General features: G+C 52.3%; 1 protein-coding gene across 3 annotated transcripts in view; it reads left to right on the forward strand.

Moving 5' to 3' along the window:
- Window positions 1-17,273, forward strand: part of Dpys (dihydropyrimidinase) — a 64,688-nt gene extending 47,415 nt beyond the window's left edge. For 2 of the 3 annotated variants that reach the window (XR_002818261.1, XR_002818262.1), the window contains 4 exons: window positions 7,513-7,720; window positions 15,485-15,606; window positions 16,738-16,783; window positions 16,906-17,273. Coding sequence is in view for 1 of the 3 variants with exons in the window: in XM_012517162.2 (XP_012372616.1) it covers window positions 7,513-7,720; window positions 15,485-15,601 (325 nt within the window). In the remaining 2 variants the exon portion in view is untranslated. The remainder of the gene's footprint in view (window positions 1-7,512; window positions 7,721-15,484; window positions 15,607-16,737; window positions 16,784-16,905) is intronic. The other variant, XM_012517162.2, reaches the window with a different exon arrangement.
- The last annotated feature ends 4,920 nt before the right edge of the window (window positions 17,274-22,193 follow it).

Consider the following 22,193-nt stretch of genomic DNA (forward strand, 5'->3'; position numbering starts at 1 on the left):
CCAGCGCTGTCCAGCCCACAGCCGGCTCGGAAAGGTGAGCGCTGCGCCTCCGCCCGCCTCGCTCTGGTCTGCACCGCGCGGCTTCAGGCTTCTCCTCAGTTAAAGCGAGCATGCAAAGTGAATACCAGTCCATCCTGGACACGGAGGCGGCCACCACCGCCACCCAGGAAGAGGACTCCAGAGCTGCTTCAGGAGGAGCAAGGGCAGGAGGGCGGGCGCAAGGAGAGGCGGAGGCTCCCGAGGGGGACGGGCGTCAACATCTGTTCCTGCAATGAATGTTTTAGCCTCAACTCCCACAATATGTGTCCATCATAGTAAAGCTGTGAGAGCCACTGGTGCCACAGTCATCCCCACGTACGCAAAGATAGGACACAGACACGAGCTAGCGGGGAGAACCAGAGTAAATGGCTTTCATAACGCGACTTCCTAGAGAGAAAAACAAGCGTAGAAAAGTCAGCTTTCAATCCAGAATCCAGATTTGTTCTTTCAATCATGGTTTCTGAGCTGGCCAAATAGCTCAGCGAATTAAAGCGCCTGCAAGCAGGCACAGTGGCCGGTTTAGATCCCCAGGCCTGCTGTGCCGCCCCACCCCCCGGGGGCACGCTGAGATAGCAACTGAGACTGGGCGTGGTGGCACGCACCTGTAGTCCCAGCTCTTGGGAGGCTGTAAGCAGGCAGATCACTACAAGGCTGATGTACCTGTAGTGAGGCCCTGAACGCCCTGTAGACCTTGCCCTAAAATACAAAAGAAAAAAAAAATCAATCATGGTTTCTGCCAGTTTATGAGTGGCACCAAGATGGACAGTTGTGACCCCAATTTTGGCAGAGTGACACTTGGATGCTCCATCATGTGGGGCTGTTAAACAATAGTTGGAGTGATCCTCATACTTCACAGCCCTTTGATTCTAGGGCGCTCTGCCCCGCAGCATGGCCCTGCCTTCCAGAAAGAACATCTATAGGAGTCCTCCGCTCAGCTTCCTTGGCCAGGAATGGAAACTTCTGCAGCTTTTCATTCTTTCTTTCTTTCATTTACTTTTTTAATTTTTTTGTTACTTTAAACCAAATTTCTGATGACTTCCAAGGCAAGAGTTACTAAATGCACCATGACTGCTTCAAAGGGTACGACCTTTTGATAGAGCATAATCTTTTACTTTGCTTTGTTTTTTTGCCTCTTTTATAGGTAAAAATTGTTACCTTTCATCTGCAAATTGCATACATTCGAACACTAAGGAAATGGATTTTTTTTTCATTTATTACTCACTGGGTTTCTTTTTTCTTGTAAAGAAATATCTATTCATGCCTATTGTTCATTTTCTTTTGGTGACATAATGTAATTTGTATCTTTATTTAAATGCTCTGTCACGTTTCTTGCAAACTCCTCCAGCTTCTTTAGAGGAATGAACCATAGAGTTAAATAAGAGCTTGGTGCCAACTCCGATATCGCAAGCTTGTCCTTCCCTGCTGGGACCCTGTTCGTGATACAGAGTCTTCATGCACCCGAGAGCACTCGGCAGGGGACTTTTGTCTGTGCTCCCGGAGAACAGTGCCTGGCGTGGGCATGGGGCCCGGATGCACAGGCATGCAGTGGGTGCGTGACCCTGCGCAGATGGGAACTTTCTGCGTCTTCCCCTCATGATGTCTCATTTCATTCTGTTTTTTGCTGCATAAGTTACTCTTTTCTGGTCCACAAAGCTAGTACAGAGAGCTTGTGTGGATGTCCTTCCGCATGGGGCAGCGCCCGTGCTGCAGCGCAGGGCACCTGCAGATGTGAACCCAAAGCAGAGCTGGGGCAGGTGCTGTGAGGTGCTGGCCTTAATCCCCAATCTGGGAAGCTCGGTCTCTCAGAACCAACTTCTCTTTGTGGTAACATTACACCTCGCCAGTAATTTTTTTTTAATGCAGAAAAAGCTTTTATTTATTTTTTTCCATAATTTTATTGGGAAACAAATAACAATGAGGCAGTAATTCTGCCTCTCATAATTAAGTGGAAAGCCAGAGGCAAGAAGTGCTTGCAATGAAAGAAGGCTGTCAGAGATACGATACAAGACCTAAGTTGTTTGATTTCATACACCACAGTTTCTAATTCCTGAGTGCATGCCAGCCAATTTCTCTGCCCACGCCTCACCTTTTGCTTTACTGGTGCCCGGGAGAATACAAGTATGCAGAGTTTAAAAGAAAACCTGACAATGGGCCTGACGGTGGACTCATGTTTTGGGTGACTTTTGAGGAGGGAGGTTTTGCGTGGGGGATCCCCGGCGCGAACGTGTGCTCAGGCCCAGACCTACATCCAGCTCAGAGGAGCTTGGTGCCGTCTTTTTTACGTCTTTCTGATCTGTTTTTCTCCCTAACCATCCTGGCTTATTTTGACGGGGTACTCTTAGGGAGGGGGCGGCATGCACCGAGCTCTTACTTAGGACAGGAGTTGAGTCACAGCCTCCCGGAGCCCCAGCTTCTGTGTTTATGGAGCAAGAGCTAAAACACTCAGCTTCCCTCCATTTGTACTGAGGTCTAAGTAAAACAATGGACAAGAAACACCTGCACAGGCCTAATACTACTGTGCAGTAAATGGCAGCCATGAGGGAAACTTTCTGCTTGTCACTGTCACGTCCACTGCAGGTGACCCTGGCCAAGACCTTAGCCAAGGAAGAGCTGTTTGAGTGAGTTGTCCGCAGGGTGGCTGCCAGAGGGAAGGCAGAGAGGGCGCCAGCCAGGCGGAGGGAGCACTGGAGGGCAGGTTTACAGTCTGGGCCCTCACCGGCTCCTGAGGGGCTAGCGGAGAACAGCACCCTGAAGTGCCTCGGCTTCTCCCTCATCCCCCACCCAAGGTGCCTGGCAGGCCCGGGCTCTGTGCTGCGGACTCAGGACGCTTCCGGGAGGGGCCATCACCGGCCGGGGGCTCAGAGGTTCCCCTGGGCGGTGGCTGCGCGTCTGTGCTTCCAAGACTCTGCAGTGGGGAGAACAAAGTGCTCCAGTGCTCCAGCTGGGCTCTAGGCTGCAGGCTGTGTGGTGCTGCGGCGCCCCAGGTGCAACTGTTGGTGTCAGTCCTGTCCCCGGGGACCCCGCCCTGAGGTGCTGCCCCCACAGAGGCTGAGTCCCGCTGCCTCGTAGCCGGTGTCTGCGACTTCCAGCATCGCCCTGGGAGGGTGAGACCGGGACAATGGCACAGGGCCCTGCAGCCACAATGGGACGCTGAAGAGGGAGAATCGGTGCCAGGTCAGACCGGCTGCAAACCCACGGTTCCCCTGCGCACTGAGGCTGTGCCCTGCTCTTGTAGTAGCTGCCAGGTGGAGGCCAGGTTCTCAACCAGGGAAAGCTGGCTCAGGCTGCACCGTTAAAGTCCTGGCCCTCACTATTTGTTCATTGACAAGAAAGGCTCGTGCCTATGTTGTTTGATCAGTTGTCAGGCCTGGATCTTGCAATCTGAGCAAATACTTCCAAGATAACAGTACACAATGTATTAACCACTGATACTCTCCTAGTATCTTGATTTGAAATTTTATACTACTGGCTTTATTGCCTTTTCTCCCTCTACTTAAAAAAAAAAAAATACATATATATCTTACCAAAAAAAAATCCGACCCTGGTTCTGTGAGTAGCAGAGCGCTGCCCCACCCCCGGGGAGGCTCAACGGCTGAGCCAGAATCTGATGCTGGCACGCACAAAGCGCGCAGGATGCCGCCCATCACGCAGGGCTCATAGAGGCTCTGCTGGAGTGACTGACCTGTGTGCTGGAGATTCCTGGGGGCCCAATGTGGGCGAGCCGGGCTGGGCAGGCGCTGGTCGGGGTCCCCGGGCCTGACTCCCTATGTGGGTGCCCTTCGGCCTTCCTTGATGCACAATGTCTCACTCCCTCGCCGGCCGTGCCCTCCCTCTGTGTCCCCTCACCCCTTGCTGCCGTCACCCCTGCTTTGAGGCTCTTTCACCACCGGGCTTCGGGTCTGCAGCTCCATGCTCTGGACCCTCAGTGCCAAGCAGAGCCAGGAAAGCTTTCTGGAGCTTAGGTACAGACACAAACATGAAGCCTGCCCTCTGTGTCAGCCTGTGGGACAGAGGCTGAAGGGCACGGTGCCACCCAGAGTCGCCCGCCGCGTCCGGGCCCACGGCCCCCATGTCCACTCACACGCTCAGGATCAGAGCCCCAGCTCCATCTCTTCTCTGCTTCAGTGTTCGGCCGGCACCGGAGGAGCCCTCTGGTGTGCGCTGGCATGGCCAGGGCCCGCCCTAAGGCTGGCTGAAGCAGTTTCCGTGCAGAAGTCAGAGCTGGGGGGAGGACAGGGTGCGGGGGAGGTAATGGCAGCTTTGCTTCATGGGGACCACGCGCTTGAGGCTGCAGGTGAGCACCCCCAGAGCAGCAGCCTCGCCTTATTCACATAACCTGTCACATCCGGGAACCTGGCAGAGGGGCGTCTGAAGCAGACAGGTGGGACGCACGTCAGGATATTAGCCTCTGTGGAGATCGCACCAAGGCTGACGGGTCAGTTTCAGCAGAGTTTTCATAGCACCCAAAGTGCTCTGCTCTGGAACACACCACCGGGAAACGCCAGGAGGGGCGGGGTGAGCGGCATCCGGCTCGTGTTCTGGGGATGGGCAACGTGGATGTCCACTGGACGCTTTCCTGTGGCTTTCAGAGAGCAGTGGTGCCTGGTGGTGTGAGTCACCGTCTGCCCAAACCCTGGGCCACAGCCCTACACTGCGGGAGCCGCGGGGCCCACGAGTGGGACTGCTCCTCTTTTCTGAACCATCCTCCTCCAGGGATTCACACCAGCTCGCAGGTGTGGCGTGCCCTAGCCTAGACGGGCGAGGTGTGCTTTTGAAGACGGCATTCACAGCCTGGTAGAACTTTTCCTTGTTTCTCTTGGCACCAGGATCCCTACAGCACAATGACAAATCAAGGCCCTCAGGGTCAAGAGGACCTGAGTCCCCTGGGCCTCTCTGCCCTGCTGGAACTTTCTGGGCGCTGGGTACGGCGTCCCCTGTGCTCGCCATGGTGACTGTCCTGGGCAGAGTGCATCTCTACGCAGGCACAGCATGTGGCTCTGCAGCTGCAGGGGGGCAGGCAGGGCTATGCAGTCAGAGTGGCCCTCTGGCGTCCCCCGCTGTCACAGTGCAGCCTGGGGACTCAGTGGGCAGCTCTGCAGACAGATGTGCCTGCCACACAGTGCGGGTGGAAGGGCAGCACCCTTGGGAGCACATGGCCCAGAGCCCCATGGCCCAGCCACCCACGCCAGGTGACTGCCCAGGGCCTGTCCTCGGAACGGGCTGGGCACCATCAGCTGACAGAATCCGTCAGAGATCAACCGAGCACACAGCCTTCCGCTCTCGCTTGCCCAACGATGCGGGCGTCCTGCGTGCGGGCGCTGGTGCTACAGGAAGGCTGCTTGGAAATACTTCCTGCATTCCTGGGTCACAGGCATTTTAGACTCTCTCAGAGAGGCCCACGGGCTGTTTTTAGAACATTCCTACCTGTTTGTTTTTCTGCTGATGCCATCAGCCTGGCTTTGAACTCACTAGCACCCCATGCTGGCCTCAACGTCCTAGCAATCCTCCTGCCTCAGCCTGCAGCATGGTGGGTGACCAGAAGGCTTTTATGCTCATTGTACATACTGACAGGGTTCAGCATGGCAGTCCCATACTTACCCACAGCAGGCGCTGATCAGATCCAATAGCCTCCACCCCTCCCCTTCCCAGGCCTTGGTGATCACTGTTCTCATTTCAGGCTGAGGTTTCTGGCTCCCGCATACTCAGTGCTTGTCTCTGTGCCTGGGTTATTTCATGTGACCTAATGGCCCCCAGTTCTGCCCACTCCTCTTAGTGGCTGAATAGTACTCCACTGCACGGAAAGGTTGATTTTTGTCTGCCTATCTGCTGGCAGGCACCAGCTGACCCCACAGCCTAATGTCCCCACTGTGTGAGGAGTGCAGTACGCAGGGGCATGCCAGGCTCCTCACGGAAGCCTCAGTGTCCACGCACAGGGCTCTACCTGCCAGCCTTTGTCTCCAGTCGCTACAAGCAGCTAGCACTTGCTGAAGCAGAGGCACTGCAGGGAAGGCGTCGAGAGCCCAGCGGCCCAGGTGTAACCCTGATTCCACTCCAGAGGGCAGGGCCGGGGCAGCCTGAGCAGGCATCCCGTGCTGCCCTCGCCTGTCCAACTCCTTTCACCCCTCTGCTACCACTTCCTGTCTCTTGCTTGGGAAGGGGAGGCCACCATAGCCACAAGTTCCAGAGATCATCTGAGGATAGGCCAAGGGGCAGAACTCCAGGGCTGTGCCCTCTTGTCCCAGGACAGGGACAGGGACATACCTGCCACCTTCCACCTGCCCCAGGAGTCCCAGGGCCACAGGAAATAAGATGCAGAAAGACAAAGACTGCCTCCTCTGTCCTTGCAAGGAGGAGTGGCAGTGTTGAGCCTGGGGGCAGGGAGCAGCTTGGAGCTGGATGGAGCTGAGCAAGCTTTCGGGAGACCCCACGAGTCAGTGAGGCTAGAGGAAGAGAGCTCTGCTGCGTAGTGTGTTGGCTTTAACCTGCTGCATTCTGGAAAGGTGCTGAGAGGACGGACACAAAGTGTTCTTATCACAAAGACAAGGCCATTATGAGGCCAGGCAGCTGGCCTCGGTTGTCCCACAGTGTTCACAAACTTCACAGGGTCACACTGTGCACAAAATGCACCAATTGTGTCTGTAAACAGCAGAAGTAAAAATAAAGCTAAGCCTTGAAGACAGGGAGCACGGTGACCCAAGCACAGCGCGTGCTAGGAGACCAGGAGCTAGCATCTCCTCTGCCCTCAGACTCCCAGTTGTACCACGGCCAAGCAGGGCAGTCCAGGTATGGTTTGCCTTGATAATCAGCAGCCTCTGGTTTTTGACTGTCGCATGTTGCTCTGTCATGAAGGCAGGTGAGGGCTGGGGAGATAGCTTGGCGGTCTAGGTGCCTGCCTGGCAAGGACAAGGACCCAGGTTCAATCCCCGGTACCGCATGCGTTGTTGGCACATGAACCCCAGGCACCCTGTGCTGGCACCAAAGGGAAGAGGTGAGACAGGAGGATCATTGCAAGCCAAAGCTGTGTAGTGAGACTCTGTATGCAAGAAAGAGAGACAGAGACAGAGACAGAGACAGAGACAGAGAGACAGAGACAGAGAGACAGAGAGAGAGAGATAGAGACAGAGAGAGACAAAGAGAGACAGAGAGAGAGATTAAAAAAAGGCAGGTGAGATGCGCTGGGACGAGGCATTCAGGGGCTTCCCTGGCTGAGAAGATCTGAGAATCATGAACACATATGTTGCCCTTTGATGCATAAAAATGGTGTGAAAGTCTCAGCACCAGAGACAGTGCCCTCTCCCCGTCCCTCCATCCTCACACATCGCCGTGGAGTGATCTCTCTGGCTTCCCCTCAGAAAGTGTGAGGAGCGACACTGACAGGGCAATGCCATGCTCTGTTCTCAGCGCCTCGTGGGGAGGGTGACAAGTCCTTCTTCCTCTAACGTGGGGCTTTTTGTTTGTTGTTTACACACCCAGGACCATCTCAGCTAAGACTCACCATCAGGCTGTGAACTTCAACATCTTTGAGGGCATGGTGTGCCATGGGGTGCCGCTGGTGACAATTTCAAGGGGCAAAGTGGTGTACGAAGCTGGAGCACTCAGCGTCACACCAGGACATGGGAAGTTTATTCCACGCAAACCATTTGCTGAATACATTTACAAGCGGATCCAGCAGCGAGACCAGGTGAGTCAGTGACAGTGGTGCAGTGGCAGCTGGACTGCCACCCGCTCTGGGCTCCTCTCCTCTAGCACGTTGATGGTGGGAGCCATTTCCAGCAAATAGTGGCATTCGGCTACTTCCCGAGGGACTGTGTTTCCCACCACACACTGATGAGCCTATTCGATTGTCTCCTGGTTCCAGCTCATGGTTAGTCAGGGACCTCCAAGAAGCACCCGGATGAGAAAGGTGCAGGATCCTATGGGGAAACCCTTGGAGAGGCAAGGGGAGGGAAACAGCAGAGACTGGAAGAGCTCATGAGTGTCATCCAAGTGTGACCCAGGGAAGGAAAGGAGAAAACATGGAGAAGAAGGAACACAGACCTATGCAGACTGGGGTGAGGGGGCGTTGAACCAGACCTTCTGTGAGTCTTGCCCAAGCCTCCTGTCAGCTGGCCAGAGGTGGTGCCCTTTCATTGGCTGGAGCAACTGTGGGAGGCATGGCCTGTGTGCAGTCCATGGGTTCAGAGCCGAGCCTCAGTCCCTTGAAGAGTGGGGTGCCTTGGGGAAGGGTTGCGAGGCACATCCTGTGACCACTGGCCAGTAGTGGAGGAGGCTAGTAGCTGAAAACATGTGCTCCTTTGGCTTCTGGTCATATCCGGGTGCCAAGAGCAAGCTCTCAGCCCTCCTTGGGCTCAGTTTCCTCATCTGGATAATGAAAGCATTTTCTCCCAATGCATCATGAAACTCAGGTAAGACTTTGACAATGGAAGGCCCAGTAGCAAGTCGGTGTGAACCCCGTCTCTGCTTCCCATTTCCACCACTGCACTGGTAACAGAGCCTCTCTTTTACTTCTCTTCTAATGGTTTGTGAATTTTGTTTTGCTATAGATTATCAGATCCCATTACATGAGATTTCTCCCTTTATCAAGGCTTCCAAAAGCTTTGATTGAAAAAACAAGCGCTCTAGAATGCTTTCAATTCAATGCTACAATCCTTTATATAATATACTTATATCAACATTGATGGTGTTGGAGGTTACAGATCATTTTCCTGTGGGGCTCATTTCTAAATATAGACACAGTAGGTGACAAGTGGGTGGAGCCTGTGAGGATTCTAGGAGTTTCTGAACCCCTGCACAGTAAACAGCAGCAGTTCTGAGCTGTAATGAGCACTTCCTGTGTGCAAGGCTTCTCACCAAGGGCCCTGTCACAGCGACCCTGCAGGGGAAAGAGGTGCTACCGCCCTTGTTTTAGAGATTAGGCCACTGAAGCTTCAAGAATTTAACCAATTGGTCTATGTCACACAGCTGGGATATAGCAACAGAGCATAGCCCTGGCGATCTGGCTCCCAAAAGTGCATACCTGTGCAATCGGCTCTACAGGAATCTGTAAAGACTAAGTTAAATGAGGTACTAAGAGATAAATCATTCAGCATAGTTTTGGGGAAAAAAGACTTTCAAAAATTTAATCTGAATTGAGGTGTTGATGACAGCGGGTTTCATTTGTAGTCCAAGGAATGAGTAGAAAGGATGGAGCTGGGGAATCCTAAGGAGATAGCATCACTACCGATGGGTGGAAGATAACCTTAATACTTAATCCATCTCGAAAGGGGTGGAGGGCGGCTCGAAGTGGTCAGTTCCAGCCTTCTGCCAGCAGGGACGCTAGACTAACTGGGAATGGAGAATGGGCTGTGTTTGAATGGCTGACTTGGCCCAGGTCATCTTCTCCTAGGAAAATATTCTCAGCCTCCAACATCACTCTCGGACTGCTCTCCTCAGTTTTCTGTTTCAGACTGTTTTATGTCTTGCTGTCAGAGTTAACGTCAACTGTATCTTTATGTGTTGACTATCAGTGTTTGAATTATTTTAGTTTTGTAATGTTTTCCTCTGATAAATTCTAGGCATTTTAGCACACGTAAGAAACAATAAATAATAATTATCACTTACAAAATGTTCTGGGAACTTGCTGCCTTCCACTGGGCCCTGTGTTATGTAGTTTATGGTCATTTGGGCAGGGCAGAAAGGTGGTAGTTATTATCATGAAATACAGCACATGTCCACATGGCGCTACTATGATTCTTATTTCACAGACTAGAAGGCTGAGTCTCAAAATTAATTCATTTCCTGGGGCTGCAAAGTAAGTATAAGAGCCAGGACTTGTGATAGATCTTTCTGATTCCTGCTGTACAATGAGTCCTCTGTAAAGAAAAGAGAAAAAAATAGCCATGAAACTCAAACCATTACTTTGAAAATGTTGTAAAATAAAAAGGGTAAATTGAAATGAAGTTTAGGAATTGTCTGGGGGTGTTTTAGAATCCTCCTATCTACTGAGTTAGACAAAGATGTTTTATAAAATAAAAATATAGCATGAGCATTAGATTCAAGTTCACAGTCTTTTCTTTGATTTCCATCTGGATTACTGAGGCTTCTTGCTCAGCAGGTACAGCTTGGTGGCCAAGTGTCTGGTTAGCATGCTTAGGCCTTGGGCTCAGGCCCACCTGCCAGACAAACAAGCTCCGCTTGCTGTGTGAGGGGCATTAAGAGCGCCTCGGCAGGTAGAGGACAGTGTTTCTCTCCCTTTTTATCCTGTCCGAGGAAATTCCGCCCTTCCCATTGCAGTGCCAGAAGCCCAGGCTTAGCACTGCATCAGCGTGTGCAGCGCCAGAACTCAGTGGTGTCCTGGCCAGAGTCTCAGGCCCATGAGGACAGCAACTGACCCTTCCTTGGTGCATGGCAGGCATGTGAAAGGATACTGAGCCAGAAATTAGGGAACACAGGCTGGCATTTCAGGGGAGCACAGAGGAAAGTTACATAAATGTACCCAGAAGGTTGCTGCCCCCCTGCCTCAATGGTGGGCTATCTGTATAGTGGGCTATCCGTGAGCACAGTTCTTGTCAAGGACCTTGTTACTTTGTAAATCTAACAGCATCCTACTATGTGGTCATCACTTACTGGCTGTTAGGAAGCATTTCAAAAGAAGCAAGAGATATTTTTATGCTGGGACATTGTTATAAAATTTAGCTAGTGGATCTTTAAGGGAAAAAACCCTTTAAATCAGAAGATGACACATTGGGTCTTATTTGATAAATTTTAAATGATAAGACATTTTTACCTTTTAAAGAAGAGTGTTAAAGGAAAATAATGAGACATAGAAGGGAAGGAAAAAAGGAACAAAAACTTTGATATTTCAGGAGATTCCTGAAAGAACAAACCTGCATACTCTCAATTCTTTATCTAGCAGCGTACAGCGCCTCCGATCCAGGTAGGCTGCATTCATGGGAAATTTGTATGATTCTGATAAGGACTGCCTCCAAACTTGCAAAGCATGGACTTTCTTTAACTTATTCTTGAGGTCATCTCTTTTTCTCTTTTTTCAGCAATAAGCAGCTCCAATGTCTTCTGGAAAAATACCAGTCACACTGCAGTTTATGGAGAACAGGAAAAGCCTGGAGGAGTGGCACATGGCTTTAGGGTACCGCTGCCAGAGCTCAGAGACTGGGCCGCGTCTTTGCAGGATACGAGTACTTTGCCTCACAGATAAAATCGAGTGGATGGCCAGCATGGTCCTTGAAATGGGCACTTTCTATTTCTGAAATAGTACTTTGTCAGTGTCCTTCTCAAGGTGGAGGCTCAGAGGAAAGTAATTTAAGACATGTCAGCGGCTGCCAGTGTAGCCCTAGTTCCCCCAGATTGATTGCCAATCATGATGAAAGGCAAAGTGCTCGCTGGACTGACTCTCTTGCGCTTACTGGAGACGCGGGTCTGCCCAAGACCCTGCTCAGCAGAGCAGCAGCGTCTGGCCGCTTGAAATCAGGCAGAGTGGGAGTATTCACACTGCAGAAAGGTAGGCCAGGGCTGCAGGCCAGGGCTGCAGGCCAGGACTTGGGGGTGGCGAGAAAAGGCAGAGCAGCCTGGTTGTCCCTCTCCCCGAGTCCTGCTGGGCAGGGGCTCTTTCCGAGTTGAACATCCCTAATTTGAATTCAAATCAGTGAGAGCTGGAAGGATGCTTGCGTGTTTCAGTCAGGTGCTCAGACCCTGACTGGTAAAATGTGTGCACATACCCTGCGGTTGGACGTCTCCCAGATCCAAAATGCTTCTCATCTCAAACATTATGAGAAAGGGATACTTACCCTGCAATCCCTTGCTATGCCTAGCTATCATTCAAAATTTATTCCATTGATACTTACTGATTACCAATTAGGTTTCAACAATTCTTACAGTAATCCTGGGAGATAAACAGGCTGCTCCTGTCTTACTGACTCAGAGGCCGAGGCGCACAGAGGCCACACTGCTTCAGAGTGGCCATCGGCGATCACAGCCAGGTTCCTCTACCTCACGGGCAGGGACCCTTCTATCACGGCCGGGGCCGCGCCTGTCACCTAGCTCACTTCAGCTCACACGCACTTACCACCTCCCACCTACCCACAAGGACACCCCCCAACCCCTCTCTGCCTACGGGCTCACTCACCCAAGAAGCCAGGCCAGACATGGGGGCCCAGCTCTGTCTGATGTCCTTGAAAAACAGCTCACACAGTGTTTTAAGGATCAAAGGCAGATGTTTGGTGGCCTAGAGTGCGTCATCCATGCCCACATTTTCATTATTCTAGATCAGCTCTGTTGAACCAGGGGAAGCGGGGGGTGGGAGGGCTGAATCCTGGTGATGCTCAGAGCCAGGGTGGCTCAGGTCAGTGTGGACTGGGATCCCTGGAGATCACCAGCCAGGCACAAATTCCATCTCAAGGAGCTACCATTTATTTGCGCTATTGGACGTCAGGTCAGCATTTGGAATGTGGACCATCAGCTGCCTTTATTGGTATTTTAGCATCTCGGCCCCCATGGGCAGCCTTGTGTCAGTCGTGCCCTGAGGCTCTGGGGACTTTCTGTATAGGCTGGCTATTTTTAGAGAATCTAGCATCCCAGCACTCTCTTGGCAGACAGTAGCGTCAAGCTTTCTCTCACTGTGCAGCTCGCTGTCCTCCTGATCAGCCAGCTGAGAGCACTGCTGCAATGAATCAGCTCTAATGCTGGTCACGAAGAATGTTTGTTCACAGTGACACACATGACATGAGTCTCATTCATATCTATTAACTCATCACAGTGACAATCGTCACTAAGGACTACAAACTGGAATTGAGCTTCCATCTGCTAAAGTAATTACTGTGCCGGCGTCCCACCATGGGAGCTGCCACCTGCCCCTCTGCATTAGGACAGCCTCGCATGTAGTGTGACCCCAGCCTAGCTTGCCTGCCCTAGGTCCCTTCCCAGTGGAGACCGTTGCTGTAAAGCTAGATCTGCTCATCCTGACTAGTGTGTCGGGGTGGGCAGATGGTGAAGCCCAGATCGACCTTCTGAAGATGCACTCCTGAGCAATTAGGGTCTTGAGGTCCTCTTTGAGGAATTGTCAATACTCCTAAGTAATGTTACCCTCAGTTGCACATACATTTTGCAAATGTCTGTCGTGTACCAGGTAGGATTCAGGGTACTGGGGACGTAGGCATTGGTAAGACGCAGCCCCCGACCTCGAGGACCTCACGCTTGGCCTAGCATGTTTCATTCTAGTTCCCGGGGCTTAAGCCTAAGTTCTGCTTGACACATGTTTGTACCTCAGTGCCTAATTCAGCAAGCCTCTTAGATAGAGGGATCTGGGTACAGGAAGAGACCAAGACTAAAGATGAAGCAGAAAATCATCACACACAGATTTAAAACCCCTCATCTGGGGCCACCAGAAGACTGTGCAAGAGGATAAGGAGGCCTTCAGAGGGAGTGTGGGGTCCACCAAGTCCAGAAAAGTAGAAACCAGCAAGGGCAGGACAGAGACATCACCCAACACCCACGACTTAACAAGGACATCTTTATTTTGGCTCACAGTTACCACGGTTTCAGGGTGGTGGCTCCAAGGCAGGAACAGCGTGGCAGAGGTGCCTGATGGATGAGAACCGCTCACAGCACAGCAGACAGAGCAGAGAGACAAGGGAGGAGGTGGAGAGGGAGATACACCCTTCGGGTTGGGTCACACCCCGGCCAGGCCCCGCCTCCCGAGAGCAAATCCACCACAGCCTGACCCTGCTCCGCAAGCCCCTCCTATGAGCCCCAAGGCTTTGGGAGATCCCCATCCAAGCCACAGCAGAGTCTCAGAAGGCAGAAGGAAGAACCCACTTACTTTGACCCAAACCTGCCTGATTCCTCATCCTGGTCTTTCTGTGTTCTGCTATCCTCTCCGCACTAAGAATGCTTTCAGCCAGTGGAGTTGGGGTGGAGTGTGTGTGGCCACCATATTCAGCAGGAGACTGGAGAAAGAAACCCACTTTATGTTCCCCAGGTCACTCGTACTACCCCTGGGCATTGTGGGCCCACCACAGGCTGGCATCCATGGCCACCCTGGCACTTCACACTCCACATGGAAATCTGCCCTTGTTGCTAGGGAGAAGGGACAAGAGTCCTTTTCTAAGAGCAGTAGGTTAAGTGTACTTCACAGACAAATGTCCCTTGGGTGAAACAGCCTGGCTGGTTAGGATTCAGCAGCAGACAGCCCTCACTCGCCACCTGCTGCGGCACCACCTACCGTGGCTCTGATGCAGGCAGAGGACGGGGCCGGGGTGCTCCCCACGGAGATGAGAGGATGGGAGCCCACGGGGTGCTACCAGCTGCCTCCAAGGAGCAGCACACAGTGGAAGGCCTGAGCCAGGGCCTTTGACGGCCTTGGTGCCTGTCAGCTTCTTCTCCTAGCAGGGCATCTGGAGGCAGGGCAGCAAAGGCTCAGGCGCAAGGGCCTTAGGGCCTTGTGGCCGTGTGGACAGTGTCTTGTGGCCGTTCTGGGAGGCAACCAGCCCTGACCCATAGGCCTTGGAGGCAGGCGGTCAGCGACACTGCGTGGTGGTGAGAAGCAGGATGTGCAGTGTGAGCAGGACAGCCGGGTGGATCCACCTCGCTCCAAGCCACACCACGGGCCGCTGCATCTGGCAGTCTAAGCAGGCCGGAGGAGCCCCAGGACTGCTTGTTATTTGTCTGTGTGCGCACGAGTGGGGGTTTGTGTTGTGTATCGGGCGTGATGCTAGGTGCTCTCTTACGCCGAGTGAAGCTCCCCACGTCTGGTCCTCCTCACCCCCTGTAATGTAGGTGATTTTTCTCATCCGGTGTAAAGCTATGGGAGTCTGGAGCACGTGGTAGGCAGGCGACCTGGCCACAGAGCCCAGGCTGCTGACCCCAGGGCCTGAGCCTCTGGCTGCAGATCAGTTCCAGACACATGGTTCAGTTCCCGCTTGCGAATCCCTTGGCTTCTCCAGTCTACTTGAGCCCTGGGTTCACTCCTTGTGAGTTTGGGGGAGGATTCTGTCTCCAAGTGGACCCTAAGGACATGAGATTCTGCAGGAGGCCTGAGGCAGAGGCCACCAACACAGGGACACACACATACTAGTTGCTATAACTTGTGGCCAAATGCTGGGAGAGCAAAGCACTATGGGAACATGACCAGCTAGGCTGGAGGCCAGGAGGAAAGGTAGAAGGTTAGGAGGGCTGGAAGGGTGGTTAGGAGCCCCAGGCAGAGGCCCTGAAGAGACCTGTACACTCTGTGAGACACAGCTCAGCACCTACACAGAGGGTAACCCAGAGACATCAGGTCCCTCAGAAGTCCTGGGAGAGGGGACAGAGGGGATAGCGTGATTGGCACACAGTGAAAAGAAAAAGTGTCTTTTTCTTTTCTTCTGTCTGTCACAATTCATAAGGGAACTGTCCCTAGCTGTGAAGTCAAGCAGTCAATAATCCACAGAGGGAACTGAAATGTGCTGTGTTTCAGACTTGCACACCTACCCCCGTGAAGCGGGCGCCCTACGAGGGAGAAGTCATCACCCTGACATGCAGAGAGGCACCGGAGGACTCCTCAGCGGGGACCCAGGCACAGGCGGCTCCCTGATCCGGGTAAGGGGCCGTGGGCAAAGTGCTCCCAGGTCAGCTTCAGCACATGGGGCCAGGAGCAGGAAATCAACGTCTCCGTCGTCACAGGATTGCAGAAGTCCAAGGTCAAGAGCTTCAAAGAGAAGATTCAAGGACAGCTAGTGGCAGGGAGATGACAAAGCTTTGCTGATGCAGCACAGGTGGTTGGGCCTCCAGGGAGAGTGCCTGGGCTTGCTGGAGCAGGCTGTCTAGGGCCTTAGGAACTCTGCTGTGAGCAAGAAGCAGTAGGCCAGCAATGGGCACAGGGCCCCCTGCCGCACTCTGAAAACAGGGCCGCCGTGCAATCTGTGACGGCATGCATGCAACAGTGGGCACTGGAAATGCAGACACAGTTGTGATCTGGAACTTAGAATGCGCCAGAAGCAAATCAAGTGTTGCTTTTATATTTATTTTTATTTATTTATTTATTTATTTGCAGAAACAACCAGGGAACGAACGCACGCCCCCGCCCCAGCCAAGCAAGCACTCAACCGACCCAGCCATCTCCCCAGCCCCAAGCATTGCTTTTAGGGATATATTTTTTCAAGAAAATTATTTGACATATTTTATTTCCCTTTAATTTTTGAAATAATGTAGATGTCATTGTCGCAGAGATGTGACCATGCGCCCATGTCCTCTCGCCTTGGCACACGTGGACCTTGGTCTTCCGTAGTACTCACCATCACCGCTCCAGACGCTTTTTTTTCCTTCAGTGGTCCTGCTCAGGCAGGTGCCCACCTAACAACGGCCGCGTTGCTATGGTTTCACTTCCCAGTTCTGGTGGCTTCGTAACACCTATGTTTGGTTCAGATGGCAATTTCACTAGACTCGGGATGCCTGTTGTAACGCATCACGTGATTTCCGAGGTTGCCGCTGTAGCGCTGCTCCATCGCCCGGCGCTGGGAGCCCGCCGGCTGGCATCTGTGGGGAGCAGCAGCGCCACGTGACAGAGGTCTGGTTTTCCACACACTCGAGCTTCTATGCCTGACAGCTCCTGGGACCGCCACTCACCCCATGACGCAGGGGTGAGCGCAACAGACGCTTAGAAACAAAGGTCCCCAGGTCCCCGCAGTTGCTGGACGTTGTCCATCTTTAATGCTGCTCTGTAACTTCCAGGTCCCGGGACTCATCCAGCTCAGGAGCATTTGAGCCAAGTTGGGAGGTGAGTTAGCCTGCTGTCCCTGCTCTCATTCAGGGTGTTGACAGGAGTGCAAGGTCGAGCTTAGCACGCCCGGCCTCTCTCTGGAGGAGCGAGGTCCCTGAATGCCTCCATGCTCTTCACAGGTGAAATCCGAGGGGAAGGCGCCTCGCTCCGCTCGGGGAGCATCGTGGGCTGTTTCGGCGCCTGTTCCCTTCAGGAAACTCGCCTCACCTGGCCTCTCCGAGACGCCCTCTCAGAAGCGATCACTGTCTTCCTGTGCCTCTGTGGCTGTGGTGAGACTGAAATGGAAACGAGTGTCACCGCCCTGGGACATCTGCGTGACAGCTCCTAGACAGGACTCAGATGCTGTCCTTGCCTGCACTAGTATATTTTTCTCTGAAATTTAAAAAATCACTTTCTTTCTTGTTTAAAGGTTTTTAAATGGCTAATTTGTTTTAAGCCAGCTCTGTGATTTTGCCTTTGAAGGATTTAATAAACCTTGAGACCCTCATCATGCACTGTCCTCTGAAGCACGTGGGTGTCCTCACTGGTGACAGGGAGCCCTCCAGAGAATGAGGTTTCTAGTGTGCTCTCTGCAGGACTTCTGCTGGGAACCAGGTCCTTGACAGACTCGTGTGCTCAGTCGGGCGCCCACCAGGGAGGCGTCCAGGGCGAATGAGCCACCCGCTGGCTCCTGGGGCTGCGCCCCTCTGCCTGCCCCCTGCCTCTCTGTGCAGGGCTGAGCTTGTCTCTTCTTGGGTTTGACATCAACAGGGGGTTTCAACACAAAGCCAGGTTGGGACTGCCCTTGCCTAGGAGCTGGCCGAGGATGCAGCAGCTCTTGTCCCAACCCTCACGCCCCCCTTGAGGAATGGCCTCTGGGACTCTGGGAACCAAGGGGGCTACTGTACCAGGGGTGGATGGTGAGGAAGCGTTGCCAGGTGTTGTTTGGCCTCACAATAAGACCTGGTCTCCACCAGACCTTTGGCTTTATTTAATGAAGCCTTAGATAAGCCCGGCGGATACAGAATGCTAGTACTTGCTGGGCTCTTATTAGGGGCTGGACAGAACTGAGCTCTGCATAGACTCAATCGTTTACTTCTCTGCAGAATGGTGCCGCTCTTATTTAACAGATGAGAACGCGAAGGCGGGGAAAGGAGAAATGATTGCCTGAAGTCACCAGGTTAGCAGGTGACCCAGGGTGTCACGCAGTCAGCCCAGACCACTGGAGCACATTCTGTAGGCAAGGTGAGGGGAAGAGCCCACTCCAGAAGAACGTGGGCTAGCACAGCGTCACCTGCCCAGCACGCAGTCCTCTTGTGCATACTGGGAATGGGTCAGATGGGCCACCGTACTTGTCCAGGCCTGGTTCACGTTATCGTCCTCACAGTATCTCCCCATGGCTGCCATCTTGAGGAGGGAGGCTCATTAGTTGTGACCTCTCAGAGCCCAGATCTTGTCCCTGGAGGACTTGGAAAGGGACTGCAGGGAGAACTTAGTCTTTGCAGTGCTGTTTCCAGAGCAGCCAGGAAGGTGTGGGTAAGTGCAGACCACCCTTGCCTAGTACTTCCTACGAATACTTCTAAGCAGGAAGAGGAGCAGAAAGAAATGCAGCAGCTGTCACAGAACTCGACTCAGCCCCTCATCAGAAGCCTAGCTTTCAGGCAAGGCCCATTTTCTTGGCGTACTTTGAAGGTTGGGTTGCCTTTCTCCTCTGTATTTTATTGAAAATAATAGGATGCATATTTGATGCTTTAAATCTACAGTTAAGAGCCAAGGTGGGAAAAAGTGGGTGCACAGAATCTCGAACCAGACCGCTAGGGCTCCAGATCTTCCCCTGCACCGCTCGGGCAAGTTGCTCAGCCTCTCCAGGGTCACTGGCCTGACCTAGCAAGACCTAAGGCTTGTAGGATGCATACACAGTATAAGTCTCAGCCAGCACCATGTGGAGCACAGGCAAACCCTCGATCAGCGTCTGTTGCTATCATTTCCTCCAGATCAACAGTTTTGTTGTTCTCCCTCCACGCAGGAGGAAACCACCCAAGGTCCTCCGAGAAACTTCTGGTTTCCTGAGTCGGCTGATGACCACCACCATGCACCAGTTCAGCTATGAAACAGAGCTGAAGCCCAAATAGAAAACCTTTGACAAGCTTCCCTAGCAACTGACTGCTGATTTCCTATTTGTTTGTGGGGCCTCTGACTTAAGGGGTGAGAGCTCATCCTAGGCACTGAGACACCCCAAATTGCATGCACACACACCACAAATAAGAAACCATTGAGAAACAGATCTTGCTGTTTTATTTCCAAGTTTTCTCATAAGCCGATGAGGTTTTATTTCCAAGTTTTCTCATAAGCATATGAGGTTTCCCGGCTCATATACCATTTGGCTTAATTACTGGCGAATGTCAATAATTGAAATTAAAATAGTTCTACAATGAATGCTTTGGAATTTTGTTTCCAAAAAAAGTAAAGTTAAACTGAGTGTTTCTTCCTCATGTCTGCGCCGGGAATGAGAGGTGTGAGCTGTGAGCTGCAAGCTGGGTGAGTCTTCCTGAGTCATGCATCACCAGACTCAGCTCAGATGAGGCATCAGGGCGAGGCAGAGACTTGGGTGGAAGGGCCTCTGGTCTTCACAAAGGAGGCAGCTGCGCCGGCAGCCTGGCCCAGCTCCCCAGCTCCTTCGCCCACTGGGGGCAGCTGAGGGTTGCCCAGTGTCTAAAGGGCTGGGTACTGGCATAAGGAGGACACGGGGAAGGCAGATGTTGGCCCTGCCCCCGGGGAAGAAGTGACATGGACAGATCATCACTAAGCCTCCTCTGCTCATAACTACAGTGCTTCCAAGGATGTAAAATGACAAAGGGAGAATCGCAGAGAATACTGTGGCCTGGGGCTGACTTCCGGCCGGATCTCCTCGCAGCTTCAGGCATGTTCACAGAGGCTTCAGGGTCTAACAGAGTCCCTACACGGCAAGCACTTGGCAGATGCTTCCTAAATATTTGTTCCCATGAACTAGGAGTCGCCATGAAGCAGGGTGACCACAGTTAACGCCCTCTATTCAGGCTGGGAACTCGTATTCTCCCCTGGCTAAGTCAAGCCCCGGCCCGGGCTGGCCCTGGGCTCAGGCTCTGTGAGCAGCAGCTGGGGAGCTCCAGGTCCCTCTTCTGCATGGTGGGTGACTCCGGTGGCTGTGTCCCACTGGTGACTCGTTTCCATGGCAACCCACTTCTTCCCCTAGCTGTTCTCAATCTGCCTTTTTCAAAATCCTAACTGTGTTTACATCCTGCCCTAGGCTGAGGGCCTTAAATGAAGGGAGCAAGGTTTTCCAAAAAAAATGAACTTTGAAAATGCATTTAAGCACATTAAGTTATGATCTTCACTAAAAAAATCCAAACTATAATTTCTCCATAACTTGCTTGCCAAGAGACAACTCTCCTCATCAGTCACCTTCACTGATTCTTTTCCGAAACTATTTTTCCACAAATATGGAAAGCTAGGCCCGGAAACATCTCCAGGAGGAAGCCCAGGCTCCCAATGTGACAGCTGGCTCTCAAACTTCTGCCCAACCCTCTGGTCACTACTACAGCCGGACCGCCACCGTCTCCTGCCCACACTGGTGAAGACCCAAGCTCCATCCCTATCACCCCGAGAGCCAAAGCCACCGTAGACATTTGCTGTGATCTTACCACATTATTTGAGCTAGACCAGGCCTTGCTGTAAGTCTCTGGTATGGTTCTCATCACTTTAATGAGGATGGATGGGTTGATGCCTACCCCGAGCCCGTCTTGCCTCTACCCCAGAGTGCATTTTGACCATGGTCCTTTTCAGCTGTAAACGGTAAGATCTTTCAGAAATACTTGGTTGGAGCCCACTCCTGCTGGTTGAAGGTCACCTTCTCTTGCTGTCAGGTGAGTTTCTAGATCCAGGGTGGACGGGCACGTCTTGGACCTGTGGTGGGTCCTGACCCCTCAGGGCTTACACCCCTGTCCTTGACCTCTCCGTGAGGCTCCACACTTCTGACCATAATAAGTTCAGAAAACCTGGCTGTATTTGAGGGACTGGGGATTAGGCTGATGTCCTCTGTCTGAATTTTTCCTTCAATGTCCACTAAGTCTCCAAGGAGTAGACAATTTTTACTGTGGTGAGGGGGTCACCTCAAGTTCCCTAGAACAACTGTCTCGGATTGCATCCGAAGCACAGTGCCCACGTCTCCTGCCCTTTTTGTGCCCGCATTTAAAGGCAACGGAAGGTATATAAATGCATCCCAGCGGGGCAGCTGCACTGTGACCTACTTGTGCAAAGATACTCCCTAAAATCTGGATTCTGCACTGGCCACATACGGGTGCTCTTTGCAGGGGAGTCTCTAAGCTGGTTGTGCCCTCTGTTGGATAGAATTGTGTCCCTGGAGAAGATAAGGTCACATCCTAATCCCCATTCCTTCAGCTACAGCCAGCTATTGCTATCTATGGCTCCAAGGCTAGGATTCGGCCAACTTTAGATCAAAATGTTTGTTTTTAAAAAATAATTGCCCTTGAGCCAAATCCCTAAGACTTTTTTCTTGTCATTATTCCTCCTCAAGATATAGTACAACTGGTATTCTATGCACAGGACACTTAAATGCATTCGATTTTATGTCACCTACAGATGATTTAAAGCATGAAGAAGGAAGTGTGTGGGAAGCACGCAAACACCATGCTACTTTATATAAGGCACTCAAGGTCTGAGGATCTGTGCTGTTATAGGGTCCTGGAGCAGCCCCTGCAGAGCCTGAGAGGCGCCCGCACAGCCTTATTTAGAGACAGGGTCTTTCAGAGGCAATCAATTCATGTGAGTCACAGTGGGTTAGGTGGGTTCCAACCCAGTCACCACCACCCTGATAGAAAAAGGAGCACTCTGTGCAGAGGAAGAGGCAGAATCAGGGCTATGGCCAGAAAGCAAGGAATGCTGAAGCTGGCCAGAAACTACAGGAAGGTAGAAAAGACAGCAAAAGATATTTCCTAGAGACCTCGAGGAAGCACGGCTCTAGGACATCGCAGAGTTCTAGGCTGTGAGAACTTTAACACCTCTTGTTTTAATCCACCTAGGCTATGGTCTTTTATGGTGGTAGATCAGAAAGTGGAAACATCAGGGGCCAACGAGATAGCTCAGTGGACTAAAACACCTGCTCAGGCAAACTTAAGCAAGCACAGGGACCGAGGTTCGATCCCTGGCACCACATGCCACGTCAGCCCCACCCTGAGGACAGGCTGAGCTGGCCAGAGGCTAGTCATAGAGGCGCGTGCCTGTAATCCCGGTGCTGGGGAAGCTGAAAGCAAGAGGATCGCCACAAGTCCGAGCTGCGTACTGAGAACCTGTAAAAACCAAAATACAAAAGAAGAAAGAAAGAAAGAAAGAAAGAAAAAGAAAGAAAGGAAAAGAGAGAGAGGAGAGAGAG

Source organism: Octodon degus, unplaced genomic scaffold, assembly GCF_000260255.1.
Source record: "Octodon degus isolate 3935 unplaced genomic scaffold, OctDeg1.0 scaffold00148, whole genome shotgun sequence".
NCBI classification, from domain to species: Eukaryota; Metazoa; Chordata; class Mammalia; order Rodentia; family Octodontidae; genus Octodon; species Octodon degus.